The 17,785-nt window shown below is 42.4% G+C and overlaps 1 protein-coding gene across 12 annotated transcripts in view; it reads right to left on the bottom strand.

The window, feature by feature from the left end:
• The window catches only part of Ldb2 (LIM domain binding 2), a 345,475-nt gene that overhangs the window by 189,512 nt on the left and 138,178 nt on the right, over positions 1-17,785 (bottom strand). For all 12 annotated transcript variants that reach the window (XM_028865852.2, XM_028865851.2, XM_028865858.2 and 9 more), the window contains exon 2: positions 17,566-17,668. In XM_028865852.2, the coding sequence (XP_028721685.1) occupies positions 17,566-17,668 (103 nt within the window). The remainder of the gene's footprint in view (positions 1-17,565; positions 17,669-17,785) is intronic.

Here is a 17,785-nt window from a genome sequence, read left to right on the forward strand (position 1 = left end):
AAGGCTGCTTGTGTACAGGTACCGGCCTCCAAGCCTGAAGACCTGGGTGTGACCCCAGGGACACACATGGGGAAAAGAGAGCACTGAACCCTGCAGGTTGTCACCAGGCCTCCTCCTCGTGTGTGTGTGTGTGTGTGTGTGTGTGTGTGTGTGTGTGTGTGTGTGTGTGTGTGATGTAATAAAAATATTTTAAGGCACCACAGACTATTAGCTTGTTACAGCTATTACTTCCAACTAGCTCTTAAATGCTATCTGTTGGTGGTTAGGAGGCAAAGACTACAAAGACATCTCCAAAACCTACATGGCATGTAAATATGCAACCAGGGACAATGCAAGACATGCGAGAGATATGACGTGTGTTGCCAGCCACAGGCAGGCACAGACAGAGGGAGGGGGAGGGGTTCTTGTAGAGGGAACTAGGGATTGAAGTGGGCTATGAGGGTTGAAGGTTGGAAAGGACAAATAGAACACCAAGGCAGATCCTGCCACCCCACATCCAAGCCCTTCTACCCTCTCAGCCTACATACAAGCAATGTCTCCATCTCTTTTGTCTCATCCCCAAGGCACATTTCCCAACCTTCTACATCTTTCTGGTGTGCTTCTCCTTAGGTCCTCCTGCTCCCTCCTCAACTGTCTCCTGCAGAGACTAGGGGAAGGATCTCCCTGCTTCCCACGTGTGTCAGCCCATGTATTTTGCTCATAGTAGTTGTTACAAGAACCCATTTAACTTCAGAGGCACGTGTAGTTTAAGGGAGTCCAGATGGACAATCCCTGGCTCATCACAGAGACATGAAATGGGCAATGATCTGTCCAAGGAGATAACTGCCTTCCTGGGCAGTGGATACTGAAATGTCTGGGAGTGGTCCCTTCCTCTGGATAGCCTTTAGTCATTAATAATTACTGTGTTCTTTTTACCTTATTAACCTTCAGGATTTAAAATCTGATCGACCTAGAACACATAAACGAATAAGCAGACCATTTCTTACACAACAGAACTGGAGACAGTTATCCACCTAATGTGTCAAAGACAACATTGGACCCATTTTCCCCAGATTTCTCGGCTCTACTACCTACTCAGTGGCAAGCCTCCCAGAAAAGGGCAGTTTACAAGGCCCTCAAGCATCCAGATTTGAAATTCTCTGACACAAAGTGTAGGGGGAAAAAAGACCTTTGAAAAGTCTGAAGCGTGAGCACAAGGGTAGATTCAGAGTTTCACATCAAAGGCTTGTGGCCAGGCCAGCCTCATCTCCCAGTTTCTCAGCCTGGGAGAAAGCATGAAAGGACTCTCAGGGCTCTGGGGCCTCCAGCACTCGTGCTAAGGATTCCATAGGCTCAAGCATACCAGTCTGTTTGAGACCTTGGAGCAGGGCTGGAGAGATGAGTTAGAGAAAGCAAGTTCAGTTCCCAGCATCCGCACAGTGATTCGAAACCATCTGTAACTCCAGTTCTGAAGTATCTATTGTCCTCTTCTGGCCTCTGTAGGTACTGCATGCACATGGAACACAGACACAAGCTGGGAAATCAGCCATACACACACAATCAAAAATAAATAAACCCCAAAACAATTAAAACCCAGGGCAGCTTCTTCCAGGTAAGTTCCAACCAAGCAAAAGTATTAACCATTTCCTGTAAGTATCCTCTATGCCTCCCTTGGGATGCCCTGTTCTAGCCTTCTTCATGGCCCTGCTCACCTCTTCTGTTTACCTGAATTCTACCTCTCTGCCATGTCTTTAACCTCTTGGGCAGCTTATCTTCTTGTGATTCACAGGACACTTGGTCTTGTGAGGCTTCTTAGGATGTCATTTGTTATAATACAGTTATACATATGCTATGTTCATACTGCGGGAGCCAAAGCATGCACTCACACAATGTGCTTCTCCTTGACAACAGAGGCACTTGTGACTATGACAATAGCAGACCACACTACGGCTGCTACCTCCCGTGGAGGATAAACTTTGCTGATATAATAGAAGTTCCTAATCAAATGTCTGGGGCTTATTTAAAAAGGAAGAAAGAAAGAAAGAAAGAAAGAAAGAAAGAAAGAAAGAAAGGAAGGAAGGAAGGAAGGAAGGAAGGAAGGAAGGAAGGAAGGAAGAAAGAAAGGAAAGAGAGAGATGATAGATAGAGAGATAGATAGCTTAGATAGATAGATAGATAGATAGATAGATGATAGATAGATAGATAGATAGATAGATAGATAGATAGATAGCCCCTTGAGTTGGCCTGGTGTAAGCACTTGACACTTAAAGTCATAGAATTGAAATGAGGTAATTCCCTTGCTGGCCTTGAAGGAGCAAATTTCCGTGTTGTGTAGAGGACACACAGTAGGCGTTCAGCAGTCCCCCGGGCATAACCTCAAGCAAGAAATTCTGTGCCACATGAATGGCATGGCTGTGGCACTCCTGGATTCAGGGCAGCCATGGTTGCCTGCACAAGACTGAGCCAGTCATTCCATTTCACCACGGAACGGGGAAGGGATCACGAAGTCCCACCCCTATAGGAGGAGTTAATTAATGGCAGTTGGTGGCTTCAGGGAGAGTCATTTTTCTTTGGACAGAGGATAAGAACCAGTAGTTCACCCATGCCCCATGGGATGACCCCACACCCGTGCACATATGGACAGCATTAATTGGACTCCGTGAAGTTTTTTTTTTTTTTCTTTATTTTAAAGAGGACATGAAGTTGGGTTAACAATGTGTTAGGGGGATTTCAGGGGTATTGCAAGGAGAATAGGGATAGGTATGGTCAAAATACTTTGTATCCATGTATGAAATTTTCAAAGAATCTTTAAAATAATTTTTTAAAACAAGAGCTTTCCTCCTTAACCATTACAAAGAGCTGAATTCTGTCAGATATTGTTAGCCTCAGCTAGACCTCAGCTTCTATTAACACCGTTTCAGCTTTGTGGTAACCTAAACCTCCAGGGCATCCAATTTGCCTACTCCGAGCTCCTGACCCAGGAAAAAAAATGTATATGAGTCAGGAGTATGCAGCAATATGGTAGGCTGCCATCAACTAAAGAGCCACCAGAGAGGTTGCATCTCAGTGTTCTGTACATCACTGAATCCAAAGCTGTTAATGACTCCAACTGCACAGGACTATGAACTATTTTAAAGATGAATCGAAGAACAAAACGGAATAAAATATAACCCACACCACCCATCTTCCTTCTAGATTATTCCTAATGAAAAAGAGAGCAGAGGACATGTTTTTGCAAGTCAGTAACAACTAGAATCTTGTGTCTTAAAACAATAACAAAATGAAGATATGGAGATGTGAGTTCTGCTTTTGGAATTAACTAGGTGGGTTGCTGTGAACGAGGCAGAGCCGAGTCAGCTTCTGGATGTTATATACAAATAATCATTATAGCTATGATTTGTTCACTGTCTTTACATACCAGGAAGTGCTAGTGATAGATAAATATAGTTTTCATTGAAAATAGTAAGGCTCAGAGAGAAGAGGCATAATATACAGGATCATCACTGTTGAAGCTTCTGTGATCACAAGTCAGGTTTGTCAGATTCACAACCCTGGGTTATTTGCCTTGAAAGTAAGAGTTTAGTGTGTGCTTTCATTGTGAGAACTGTAAAGGGCTTCCACAGCACATGGCACAGAGAGACCCTCACAGAGGTGAGTCACATTGGAGAGCTTCTCCAGGAAGAGACAATGGCAGGGACCCCAAGCCCTGGCCGGGCAGCTGCAGTCATCTGAAAACCCCCCTCACTCACAACCGTGAAAAGGGAGTCAGGCGCAAACTCTCTGAGCTTCAAAGATATTCTCAGGGCCCATTGGGGGTGAGCATAAATCTTCAAATTTATCTAAAGTTGAGCAAATTCACAATGACAAATGTAACAGTTCCTCCAAATTGAAGTTCATCGCTTGGCAGTCTGGGAGCTTTGGAGGAAGTGCCAGCAACAGGGACTTGGAAGGAAATAAATCTTCAGATCCCCTGAAAACATAGGGAGTTATTGTGGAAGACATATGGAGGATCCCATACTGCATGGAAGAAGAAAGCTTACAAATGTCAGCGTTGCCGCAGCAATGTCAGGAGGATGTCAGCAGTCCACGCTGAACTGTGAAAAGAAAGGGGAGCTGGAGGACCCATGGGCCGTGGAAAACTAAGTATTCTTAACCTGTGCTGTTCCTGGGAGGAGTGAGGGAAGAAGGGGGGGGCACAATTTTTTAGGATGGGAACAGGAATCCCTCTCATCCAATCAGGCAACAGTTCAAGAGCTTCTCTGTTTATCCATGTCCAGCAGTGAGTGCAGTGGGAAAGGGCCATGAAGCAGGCTTCCAGGGGAGAAGAATTAGAACCTATATTCACTAGAATCTCACTGTCTTCATCACACCAAGTGTTGAGTGCAACACCTACTTGAAACAGGTGGTAAGGATGGCGTGAGATACTGTCATTCAGCCCTGTGCAGCAAATATTAACAATGGGTCTCCCCCCACCCCGCCGCCACTTACTATCAGTCACACAGGCTCCAGAGGGGAGCAGAACACAGTTCCTCGCATGTGCACCCTAATCAGACAGTCCTGATTGATCCAGGGCTTTTCCAAACTTGAAGCCATCATTAGAACACTTGTCATCTTAACTCCTTAACAAAGTTTGCTGTTGTGTGCAAACAGCCAAAGATAAGAATCCAGTGAGTGACCCCCTCCCTCTTGAGAAGGCAGCACTCCTGTCAAAGGTACGCAATGTTTTCTTAAAGGCTTTTCTCTTCTCTCAAGTCTAAATCTATGCTGAAACCTTTTCTTAATGTAGACCTCAACTCTGCCTCATACTAAAAAAAAAAAAAAAATTCATTATCTAATTATTTTTATGAAAAATATAAGATCATAGCTAGAATTCCTTAGTTTGAACTGAAGGTGCCATCAATACCTGCGTCTCTTTTAAGACAAAAAGCACTGGTAACATAAAGTAGCCCGTGTATTCCTTACTTCCCTGGGAATGGACCATCTTCCCCACTCCTGAAGGCACTGAACAGAGAGTGTGAGCCAATTGAACATTGCCCTGGCTGGTAACAAAGCCCAGCGCTAAGAATGAGAGGAACACCATGGAACCATGAACAGTCCAGAGATGCGATGGGGCCTTGGGAAAGGTGCTGCACACAACTGATGAAAAACATGAGACTTCCTGGAACTTCGGCAACTAATGCCAATGAGACAACGCTGCAGATCAGCCTGGGTTTATACATCTCCGAACAGTTCTACCACTGAGCCTGCTCCACGGGCCATTTTCTTAAATAAGGCACAGGGCTGGCCTGATAGTAGCTTAACAGGATAATTATCATGTGAAAATTAGCTGCCGCACTGCTGGGAACCTGAATAATAACTCTCATAATTACTGATTTTGGACCTGTCTTTAAAAATAAAATAAAATAGAATTCTAAGTACTTCGGCCTTTGCAGTGACTACAATCTGGTACAGGGTCTAAGTGTGGAGATTGATGAAGGGTATAATTAGCGGTTTATTTGCATAATCAGTCAAATACTGTTTATCGTTTCTCTTATAGACCTATTGAAAGGCAGTAGATAACTATGGGATGTTCACATATTTTAATGCACGCAACCTCGAAAAAGTGGATTACTTAATTTTTTCAAAGCTTGAGAGTGGAACTGTCCTAAATGCCTTAAATGAGAAGAACTGAGTGTAGTCGGATGTACCAAATGCTGGAACTACTTCACACATGTGACACAACAAATATTTTCATAGGAAATTTGTGATGTACAATTGCATCTCTTGGATAGGTAGCTGACTTCAGTTTGTGGAATATGTCCAAGCATCTACTTATTCTGAAAGCACATACATGGGCAATTGGTCTTTGTGCGGAAAGTATTTCAGAAGGGTGATTTGTGTAAGGGACAGGACAGTGACATGGAGATGATGCTATGTGGGTCTGTGAGTGAGGAAAGGCACCACACACTAGGCTGACCATAACTTTAGATGCTGAAAGCAAGTATATGTTCCCAGCATCAATGCAAGCCCATCCTGACATACCAAATGAAATAGTTTTCAAAATGAAACCAAGGATCACATTAAAAGCAAGATTACTCAAAGGTCAACATGAATAAGAAAGAGGAAAGAAAACATAATGCTCTGGGGACTCCAGATAACATATAGAATAGATTCTAGGTATAAGTGTGTTCTAGTTCATAAAATGGAGTGGTTCTAACACCATGCTGTGATGGCTTCATTTATTCCTTTAGATTTTTGAAGTGTTTGCATAAATGTCAATTGTCAAATTCACATCTCCCTGACTTGTGAAGAAAACAAAGATATATATTGCAACAGAAAAGTCCCCATGTAAAACTGGGTTAAAGTGGGCACTGAAAGAAGATAGACCATCATAAAGACAAACATGTGGAGCATAACAGTTGTATGAAGTAGATGCTCTTGGAATGGAGGCACAACACGGTAAACTCCTAAATGCAAACACTCTAACAGGACTTCTGTGATTGAACAGTGACTCAGGAAACATATCTTGATAGGTAATTTTTTTCATGGGACTTCTACAGCCTTAATGCAATGCATCTTAATATCACTGCACTTGTAGAAGAATAGTAATTTTTATTTAAAGCAATGTTTTATTTTATATTAAATTTATTTATTTTACATCCCAACTATAGTTTCCACCCCCTCCTCCTATTCCCTCCCTCAACCTCCCTTCACCACCCCCATCCATTCCTCCTTTTCTGTTCAGAAAAGGGCAGGTCTCCCATGGATATCAACAAAATATGACACATGGAGTTGTGGTAATTTAACCTGATTTCAATGAATGCTTTCTTTCACTGCACCTGTATATGCAAGATGTATTCTTGAAAACATGACATGGACATGATGATTCCACTCCAAGTGTGTGGTAAAGTATGTTTCAAATTGACATGCTCACTATAGTGCTGAGCATTAAGGGGAAGGTTCATAGTAAGAGACAAGGGGTATGTATCTCCAGGGCAAGGTGTGACTGGTGGACACAGAGGGGGGGTTGGGGGGGAATATGTGCAATCCCAACATTTAGGAGACAGAGGCTGGAGGGTTGGTGAGTTTGAGCAACCATACAGGGAGACCCTGGCTCAAAGTAAAGCAAAACAAAACAACACAAAATAAGAAAAGTTATGGCTAAGACTTGCTAAGATGTAATTCTTAGAAGTAATGGCTTGATTAGATCTTTAGCATCTCCTGAGAACAAGGTTTTATCCATTCATTTTTATGTATCCAGGGCACAGAAAATGACACATAGACCATCCTTGAATAAGGTTAAGTAAATAAATAGGTCTGTCCTGAAATTATGTCTAATGAGATCCATTCAATAAGAAGATGTCAGCATTTACTTACTCATTGCTCAGAACTACTTATTTTATACAACTTCATGATTTAATCACATTTTTTATAGGCAAACACTCCAGTCGTGCATGGTCCAAAACATTTAAAGAATTTCTCAGCCCTAGTGCCTCGGGTGCCACTTTAGTTTCAAGTCTAAAATCTGAACCTCAAGCCCTGATTCTCTCTACAAATTTGCAAGTTATTGTATGTTTTTTTTTTATATTCCAATACAAGACAAGTTGCAGCAACTTGAGATCGTGTTAGTGCAAATATTTTAAAGCACGGAGGAAATCATAGGTGCCACACTGTACCTACAGCCACTATGCCTACAGCTAGATTACCCCACATGTTGACTTGCATTTGTATAACAGTGCTAGAGGATTCAAGTCCTTAAGCATATACAGAAAGCTTCATATTTGCTGGCTAGATGTGTAGCTTAGGGGTAGAGTGCTTGCCTCATTTGTACAAGGACCTGGGTATGATCCCCCAACAACATGAAGAAGAAGAAGAGGAGGAGGAGCAGGAGGAGGAGGAGGAGGAAGAGAAGAAGAAGAAGAAGAAGAAGAAGAAGAAGAAGAAGAAGAAGAAGAAGAAGAAGAAGAAGAAGAAGAAGAAGAAGAAAAGAGGAAGAATCCTCTTGGCAAAGTGTTCGAGTCTCCCCCTCCTCGAGTGATGTGGAGCCACAAAATTAACTATTGAGAGACCTGTGTCCTTATTCCGCCCGAAGCAGGGCCCCGCCATGCGAGGGGACTCTGTGCTAGACCAAAGCGCGGCCGGGGCGCCGCGCGAAGCGAGCAAAGACCGAGTTAAGAAGTATCACACTTTTGTTTGTTTTTGAATAAAGCTTTATTTTTGAGTGCCAGTCTCATAGTCAATTTTTTTGAACACAACATACACATCAATGTCATATTGAATCTGGGGGGCGGGATGGAAGGGGAGAAGATACACATAAGAAAGAAAAGAAACCTTTAAAGCATGATACTATGATTAAAGTGTTTAATAATTAAGGTACACAGAATGTTTTGCTATAAAAATATCACTGAAAACAAACGTTAAGAAAATTAATAACGCAATTTCCCTAAATATTGACCTTTGTTGTTGTAGTTGTGAATGTACCTGAAATGGTTGCTCTCAGGAAAATTTTGAGACAAAACAGTGTAAAGCTAACAGCAATCATCATGTTTTGCATCAAATAAGACATGCCTATCTCCTATTTATTCCTACCTTTGAATAATCTTATTTTTAATTCATTCCTTGTAGTGTAGTACCTTGCTTGTCCCATTCTCAGTGCTGTTGCTATTACATTGGGATTAACAGTATGCATGTATCTTTACCACTCTTACTAACTTGCAGGCTCCTTTAAGGCAGGCCAGAGATCACACCTGTTTGTATGCTCAGTGCATACCCCACGCTGTAACATAGCAACCTGTGGATAGCTCACAATACAGACTTGAAGCTTCAACTCAGGCAGACTGTGATTTCTCTCTGTCTTGCGCTCCCTTTGTTGAAGGGGAACTCACATAGTTAGCTAAGCACGACAGAAGCAGGACTTTAGTGAGTCAAAATAGATTACATACGACATGAGGTTTCATGTTCCAGTCCCATTCAGCTGCTCTTAAATCTTCACAGTTTCCTATTCAAACATGAACTGGGGTCATTCTCTCAAGGCTCAATATTTAACAAAGAAACACAGCAGGACACAAACTTCAATGTGATCTTTGCATGGGCAGAGGGTGATTTTGTAGGATAGTTCCTCTTCAGCTTTGGCTTAAGTTGGCTTACTTAGAAGCATGGAGACAGATGACCAGTAGAAAGCATATTGGAACTCTAGACTCTAATTGCTTCCTGGGCTAGCAAAATGGGTATGGTACCCTCTTGCAGTAGGCAGTCAGGCATATGATCGTGAGAGAGAACAACCAATTTCCTGGGTGTATGTGGTGTGGAAATGACTTTAACGGTGTAAAGATGTGTTACATTTGTTCATGCTGTGGAATATTACATTAACTGTGTAAAGGTGTGTTACATTTATTTATGCTGCATTTGTTTAAAAGTGTAAGGATGTGTATTTAATTATGTAACGATGAGTTGCCTTTGTTTCACTTTGTCTGTGTAAGGCACCTGATTGGGCTAATAAAAAGCTAAGTGGCCAATAGCTAGGCAGGAGAAGAATAGGTGGGACTGGCAGTCAGGGAGAATAAATAGGAGGAATCTAGGCTCAAGAGCAGAAAGAAAAGAGAAGAAGAGAGCTGGGAGAAAGAGGGAGACACACTTGGAGCCAGAAGCTGGGCAGGAGCCAGCCAGCCAGCCATGGAGACAGCAGGAAAGTAAGACATACAGAAAGAATGAAAGGTACAAAACAGGTTAAGTTATAAGAGCTAGCAAGAAAAGAGCTAAGCTAAGACCAAGCATTCAAAACTAATAATAAGTCTCTGTGTCGTGATTTGGGAGCTGGTTAGTGGCCCAAAAGAAAAAGTCTGGTACACATATGGCTCTCTTAAGCAATACATTTTTTTTTTGTTTGCTTGATTTTTTTTTTTTTAGTTATGATGTTTTCAGCATATACTTGGGGTTATCAGGTCATAATCCCACTGTGAACCAAGGAGCATCTTTATGATAATAACCCAAGTATGACATTACTAGACTAACATTTTACCTGGCACCCTTACCTTCAGGATAAAAAGTTCATGGTTAAGAGGGTCAGGTTAGTGTCTTCTTTCCCACATTGTTTATGGTGTGAGCCCCTATTGTCTAGAAACCAAGTGCCAATAGGACCGTCTGTCATTGTAACAATTGGGAAGTTCACCTTGCCTTTCCTATAAATCATTATGGGGTAGAGTCATTTTGGATTGATGCTCTTATGGAGGATACAAAAGTAGAATAATACTCCATAAAACCAAGGCCAGGAATGCTTTGCAGCAGCATTCAACGGTCACGGTCTCCAGAAAACACAGAGCATACGTTTTCTTGTTTTGCCTCATTTAGACCTTCCAATAGAGAAGTTGAAGACAGTCAGAGATCTGATTGTTTAAATCTATGTATTCCACAATTTTCACACTATGAAGAAAAGATGCAGCCACCACCTAAGATTCCATGAAAGCTTGATTTATAGCATATATAGGGCAAATAAAAACTCACCAAACCCAAAAGATCAGTCATAAGTATGGGGACAACTGTATCTCCAATTTGGAAAGCACTTTAAATTTATTCAAAGCACTCTTTTGTCCATTACCTCATATGCTCATAAGTGTGGTATTTATTAGAGATGTGTCCCTCCATCTATTGTTATGGGCACTCTGTAACTTGTGATGACCTCAATATGAAACCACGAATGGGAAGATGCACACGCCCATTTTTTCTCCTTCAACAGGCTGTCAGTTCATCTGTTACTGCAGGTTTTCTCTGAAGTCATTTTTTAATGACTAGTCTGAAACTTTCCATTAATGCCACAAGAATACATTGCCTGAGGATCTTCATTGATTGTACTAATTTAAGGTAAAAGTTTTAAATAAAATGATACAAAAAACACCCAGAAATTTTTATGAAAAACTTAATTCCTTCCAAAAGACATCCACCATTCTCCAACAGCAGAAACTCAGGGTTATGAATGAATGAATTAATGAGTGAATGAATGAACGAATAAACTAATGAACTAGTAAAGTAACAAATGAACATTGAATGGAAACCTTCTTTGATCCTAACTTAATTTGCTTCAAATCTATCAACACTTAATGAACTCTGCAGTTGAAAAGGATAACTCAGTAAAATCACATTAGAGACCAGAGAACCCAAAACCACTTAATGTAACTCAAACTGTCCAGTGCCACTGAGACAATGACATCTGTGTCATTCTGCAATGGAGATGCTGCAGATACAGACAGGGATGCATTCCTGCCATTAACCATCATGGGCAGCTCTGAGGAAGTGAGTTCTTTCTTCAAAGAGGAAGTTTTAAATGAAATCAAAGGCAATTTCCTTTCATTGGCTCCCTGGGAAAGGAGATGCAGAACCGCAAGTTCCCAACCAGGTTACTGGCAATAGCTTTTGTTTTGTTGTTGTTTGTTTGTTTGTTTTGTTTTGTTTTTGTTGTTGTTTTTAACCAGCATTTTATTTTCTCAAAATGGGACCTGGATACCACCACTCCTGATGGGCAGGTGTCATAACTGTAGTAGTTTGGGGGTTGCTTGTTTAGATCTTAATCTTCCATTAATACTTTTTTTCCCTCTCAATTGGCTACCAAATGCCTTAAACTAACTAAAGCCAGACATCTTTCTGCTCTGTGCCAAGTGGTGGAATGAATAGTGAAAACCTACCTTTATCTTAATTCCAAATGCCTATCATGCTGTAGGATGAATGCATTCACTTATGTAGCCATTCATTAACTCATGAAGTCATGCTCCCTTTTTGAACCAAGGCCGGCATTGAAGTAACTACATATACATTTCATAACACTACATGATGTGGCCATGATTACTAACTTGGTTTTGTAGACGAAAAAAAAAAAAAACTGAAGTTAAATGCATTCAATCAGACACAAAATAATTCTATGTAAATTGGGACCATGACACTGACGCTTTGGGGGAGAAAGACAAATATACAGGAAATGAAATTACTTCATTAAGGACCAAATCTTCAAGACCAGCTGTTATGTCCCTCTTGCGGTGGCTCAGGACCTACAATTGCTGACCACATGAACTCTTCTAGGTTTCAGGAGAACACTGTGAAAATACTATTCATAGAAAGACACATGCACAGATTGTGGCCATGAATTGCCCTCACCCAGTACGCTGCAGTGGCTATTGCTCCAGGAAACTTTAAAGCATGGCCACATCCCTGCCACAGTAATTATTAAGGTAGGTGGCCAAATACCTTGTGCATGATATCAAGGAGGGATTTTCTCGGAAATATACTTTTAATCATATAATAGTCTATAAAAGAGAAAGGAGAGAGAGAGAGAGAGAGAGAGAGAGAGAGAGAGAGAGAGAGAGAGAGAGAGAGAGAGAGAAATATGAAGGAAATGATTTCAGAATTCCTGTGCTACAACCACAGTACAAGTAAGGGTGGGTGAGGTGAGCCAATAACAGTGAGGAGAGAGATCAAGGCTATTTGGACTGCAGAGAATTTTGATACCTTAGGGGAACATGTCTGAATATATAACACATAAAAACACACATTGCAAGGCAAGCCTGAAGAACTTAGTCAATATTGCAAAGCCATCAGAGCTTTCAGAAGAAAAACAGAGATGGGGGAGAAAATCTAAAAAGGTGTGTGGTGATTGCTTCACAGCAGGACCAATTCACAATTCTTCTGGCTGCCTAATGAGACCTGGTGAGTATGGAAAATGAAGGTAGTTGTGGAGGTGGCATTCCTAAATTGTTTTAATTTGTTTATTTTATTTTATTTTATTTGGAAAGTAAAATGTCCTCCTAACAGCTAGAGTAGTGTTTGGTCATGACCTTGAAGGTAGATGGCCTTCCACAAATCTTCATTTTAGACCAGATGTGAAATCAAGATGGGATAACTTCTTGTACAACGGACAACTACTGGAAACCTCAGCTTAGAATTAAAATTATACAGAGTAGTTAAAGGAACAACCAAAAGTTTACCCAAATTGCCCAGGGTTTTGATCTAGAGGGAGCAATAGACTCATTTGTTTTCAGTCAAACAGAAATGGCTAAGTCTCATGAAATATTTTCACTGGCTTGAAGTGCTGCTAAGAATCTTTGATGTATCATATCACTGAACTTTCACTTGTCCATGGAAGTTACCGCTGTTTCTCAAATGGCTTATTCCAAACCCTGCAGCTGGGTTGAGTTCAGGGACCAACCTAAAAGTCCTCTTTCCTATGGAGAGGGCCAACAAGATGACATTTCTCATTCATTTCACCCCTCTCCAACTTTAACCAAGCTAACCAAGTTAATTAAACACTCTACTTCCAAAGGACGGAATGTTTAACCAGTCTTCCTTCTGCTTTCCTCTTCCGGCTTACGGGAACAGCAGAAGTGGGAGTGGCTCCACTGGGCAGCTGGATGCAGGGAGAAGCAGAAACTCACTGTGGCTGTATTTTGCCTGGAAGTGCACAGCAGAGAGGTCTTGTGGGCATCTACCTGCCCAGGGAGCCTCAGCACCAAGCTCTACACACTGCACTTGGTGAGTTCCTACCAGAAGGCAGGTTTCTGGAATGCTCAAAAGGCTTGGTGAAACCAAGGCTGTTCATAGTTGTCAATAATAATAGATGCTGGTGAGTGTGCTACAACTAACTAGTCCTAGGATCTTTGGTTATACCACCCCATTTTGCACAACCCAGGATGGTATTATTACGCTTGTTCTTTTCCATGGGAAACAGAGGTTCTATCATGTACTCCACATGGTCCTCTGGATCTCCCTCCAGAATCACTCCCCAGAAAATGTTTCCTGAATGAATTGTGAGCCATATACATATTTCCTAAGAATGTAGCTGATACTGGCTGGGTTTGCTGAGAAGGCTCCCAGCAGCATGCCACTTAGATGATTCTGACAGTCATGAGAAAACAGAGCAGACACCACAGTTCTGCTCTGTACCTAAGAGGAGCAAAGAAAAGCAAGCTACTTTGAGCAGTGGGTGATCAAGCTAACTTATGATATTCTCCATGTACTATGCAGGGAAGGGACTAACAGCACACCACACAGGGTTAGAGTCACAAAGCAGGCTTGAAGAGGGCTTTAAGGATATGGATCACTGACTTCCTGGGCCCTCTATCTTTAATAAAAGCATTGTAATTATTTGTGACCCTTCCACCTGTTACTAAAAATTGGCATATTGGTGAAGTCATTTCTTTTCCTTTAATTATGGGGCAATGTAGGGACAGGGTGTGGGTGTGTATGTGAGAGAGAGACAGAGACAGAGAGGAGACAAAACAGTAGACTGACCAATTGAGTTTGTAATTAACAGACTTGAGTCCCAGTGACACTGTTACCTACCCCCCACCCCTTCACCCTTCATCCTACCCACACCCCACCCCCTCCAAGCTGTACTTCCACATAATCTCTCCTTACAAAATCAAAAGGATTCTTAGGGCTAGGATGGAGAATGGAGCTTAGTTGGTAAAGTGTCTGGGGCCTCAGGTTTGATCCTCAGCACCACATAAAAATAGATTTGGTAACACAGACCTGTAATCCCAGCACCCAGGTACACTAACCCACAACTTCCCAGGGAGTACAAAGCCAGCCTGGGCTCTGTGTGATGATGTTGAAAAACAAAATAAAGAAGACCCACCTCCTTTTCAGCTTGAAGAAGGAAATACCTACCTCTAATCTGCTTCCCTCTGGAGAATCTCCTTAATCTAAGGGCGATCCACACCCCTGAAACTGCACCCTCTTACCTGCACCGGAAGGAGTGTAGCAGCAGGCCAGGAGCCTGGGATGCAGGGTCATACAGCTCAGTTTCTACATTTGTCCACTCTACGTACGTCTCTGCACACTAAGTGCTGCACTCTCCTAGGAAGGTGCAGGCAATTTCCACATGAACCACTTATGCCCAGTCACATGCCATCTGTGGCCCCGCCCACCAGGATAGAGTAAGGTTGGGGAATTGGGTATGCTGAGCAGCAAGGTCAGGACAGAGGAGCTTTCTGGAAGGAGGCTTCCAGAAAGTACAATCACTTGTCAAAATTATTGCACTACTGGTTTTTTTTTTTTTCTTTTCTATTACAGTGGATCTCAATACATCCCAGAGTATTTGAAAATGACAACAGAGCACTGACTGTGGATCAGGTTCATCCAGTATTGGAAAGTCTAAAGAGCTGGGTTAAGGCTTGTTTTGCCACCCATTCCATTTGATGAACTAAACATTTCCCTAAATGTCTATTCACCTGTTTACTCACTCAAACTATTACTAAACACTGATTATAGCATGTGTGTTCTTGCATCAGCCTAAGAACTCAGCACTCTGCAAAACCTCCACCCCACTGGAGTTAGCATTAGAATAGAGGTAGCAGACAAAAATGTAAGTAACCAAACACATATTCCAGCATTGTGGTAGCTCACAGATAGGACATTTATAACTGCAAGGGCCCTCTAAGGACATAGATGAGGATGAGAATAAGCTCTTCTAGGAAAGGCTGCAAAAAGGTGTAAAAAAAATATCACCAAGGGATATTTTTACTGTTTAGCATGGATAATTGGGGAAATTTTCCTACAAATAATAAAAAAAATCTATTAGGTAAGTCTTATTTTCCTATTAGAAATGCAAAGAAATCTGTTCCCTGGCAGTCACCAAGGAAAAAAACCTCAGCTTTGAGCCCAGGGACAGGCAGGCATCTTCCCAGCCTGGCACACTGCGCCTGCATCCCGAATGGGTTAAGGTGGCAGTGCTCGGGAGTACCATATAAACAGCGTGTCAGATGTTCTAGGCAAGTTTCATCTTCTCTGTATCCCAGTCCTGGGCTGTCAATCAGCTGTCACTGGTCCCCACATCAGCCGGGTGCGTACATCACCGGGCTGTCAGCGAGGCTGCTGATGAGACTCGGCTCCAGCCTGTCAATCATCTTTGTTTCTCTTCTCCACTCGGGAAATATTTTGGCTCAGAGAAACAAAGAGACCTGGGCCATGATGGTTCGCAGTCAAGCATTTCCTCCTGTGCATGGACATATGACTGCTCACTAGCAAGGAGTCTGTCTCACCCGGGGGCGGGGAGTGTCTGGGTACAGGGCAGACAGAGAGAAGAGCAAGCATCTGTTTTGTCCGTGCAGGCTTTAAAACTGTAATTCTAGTTAATTCTCTGAGCAGGCCCTTATGGGTCCTCCAACCGGCAAAGCCCAGGAACATAAAATCATGATAACTTGAAGTTATCTGAGCTCCGCCTCAGAAAATAAACAAATGACTGAATGCATAAACAAGTCAGCTCAGAGGGTGGTGGCTGCGGGGGTAGAAATCAGTCACCATTGACTAGGCAGCAGGGAAGGAAGAGTTGGTGCACTGCTGAGCTCATTCCATTCCCTACAATGCTGCTCTAGGGCCTGCAGTGCCTTGAGGAACTCACAAGGGAAAGGCAGACCCGCCGTGAAGTGGGAATACCAGTACTGGCACCAGATCCTTCAGACCATTGGCTGGCATACCAAGCCTCTCCTTCAAAATAGCCCATAACACCCAAATCCTAAATAGATGCCCCTAGAACAAGTTGCCACCAGAGAACAAATCCTTGATGGTAGACTCTTTCCTTTGCTAACCCACAAAGTCACTACATGCCTATGTTAACACGATACATTAATATACCACGCAATAGATCCAGATAGTCTTAGCTTATCTAAAAACATCCTTATATTAAAAACAAAGGCACATTAGTCCCTAGTGACTTTTGAACATAATCAGCCGATATCAGTGTTTTGAACCATGTTTATCAGGAGCCTATTGCCTATCAGTTGTCAAGTGCTCTGAACAGACTGCTTCATGATGTGTACGTCTCATCATCACCTCTGGGTCTGTGACATGGGGCTGTTTTCCCCTCTGACAGGTGCTTCCATATGAGTACTCCTGCCTCTGAAAGCACGTCTCTCTCTGATCTAAGTGGACATTAATTGCTTTTGTGTTGATGTATCTATGGCTCTTGGTCTGATAGTACAACCAGCAAATCTGATGCCTGACAAGTTGGCTGAACCTAATCAGGACAGATCAGCTGTTACCCAAGGTGCCACCGGCTGTAATTTTGGGATCTTTACAGAGCTATCACTCGCCAGAAAGACAAGGAACTATAATTCTGTCAACACTAATCCCAAACTGTATGTTCAAAGCAGCTGTGGCTTCCCCTGTGCGCAAGAAAAGATAGCACTTGTCAAATAAATACCTGAGATCACAGATAAGCGTGAATTTGAGGATGGGGCTGATCCTCTGATGGTGAGGGACTTTTTTTTTTTTTAAGCAAACTTTCACAAGCAGAAGCATGAACCCTCAGGGATGAAAGGGGGTCGCAGACAAGACACATACCAAACCCTCATCCTTCTGCTGCCCACTTACTGGGCAATTTGGTGCATATGTGTTCCACCCTGGAAATCATCAGATGTCCAAACAGTCTAAGCCTCAAAAGAAAATCTCACAGTGGTGACTTGGGCTCCCACTTAGCGACAGTGCCTTGGTGGGAAGCAAGCGCATTGTCAGGGGCAGAGAGGCATTACCATCAAGCTGTCAGTTCAGGGTGTTATGCTCAAACCCCTGTGGGGTCTTACAGTCACAAAAATAAGGGAGTATTAGGAAAATAAACTTCTTCCTTACTGTATCGCTTTGGTCCGTCTTCCAAACAAAATGAAAGAGTTAATGTGGCATCATCTTCGAAAAATTCAGTGGCAAACGCATCCCACCAGAGGTTGTCACTGTCCTGCAAAGAGACAGGTAGGTCATTTATTTAACAAGCAAATGCAAAAGCAGCAAATATGTCAAAGAGGGCGAGAAAAAGGGGGTTGGGATAACCATTAAGACAAACCACCAACAACGG

This window comes from Peromyscus leucopus, chromosome 10, assembly GCF_004664715.2.
Source record: "Peromyscus leucopus breed LL Stock chromosome 10, UCI_PerLeu_2.1, whole genome shotgun sequence".
NCBI lineage: Eukaryota > Metazoa > Chordata > Mammalia > Rodentia > Cricetidae > Peromyscus > Peromyscus leucopus.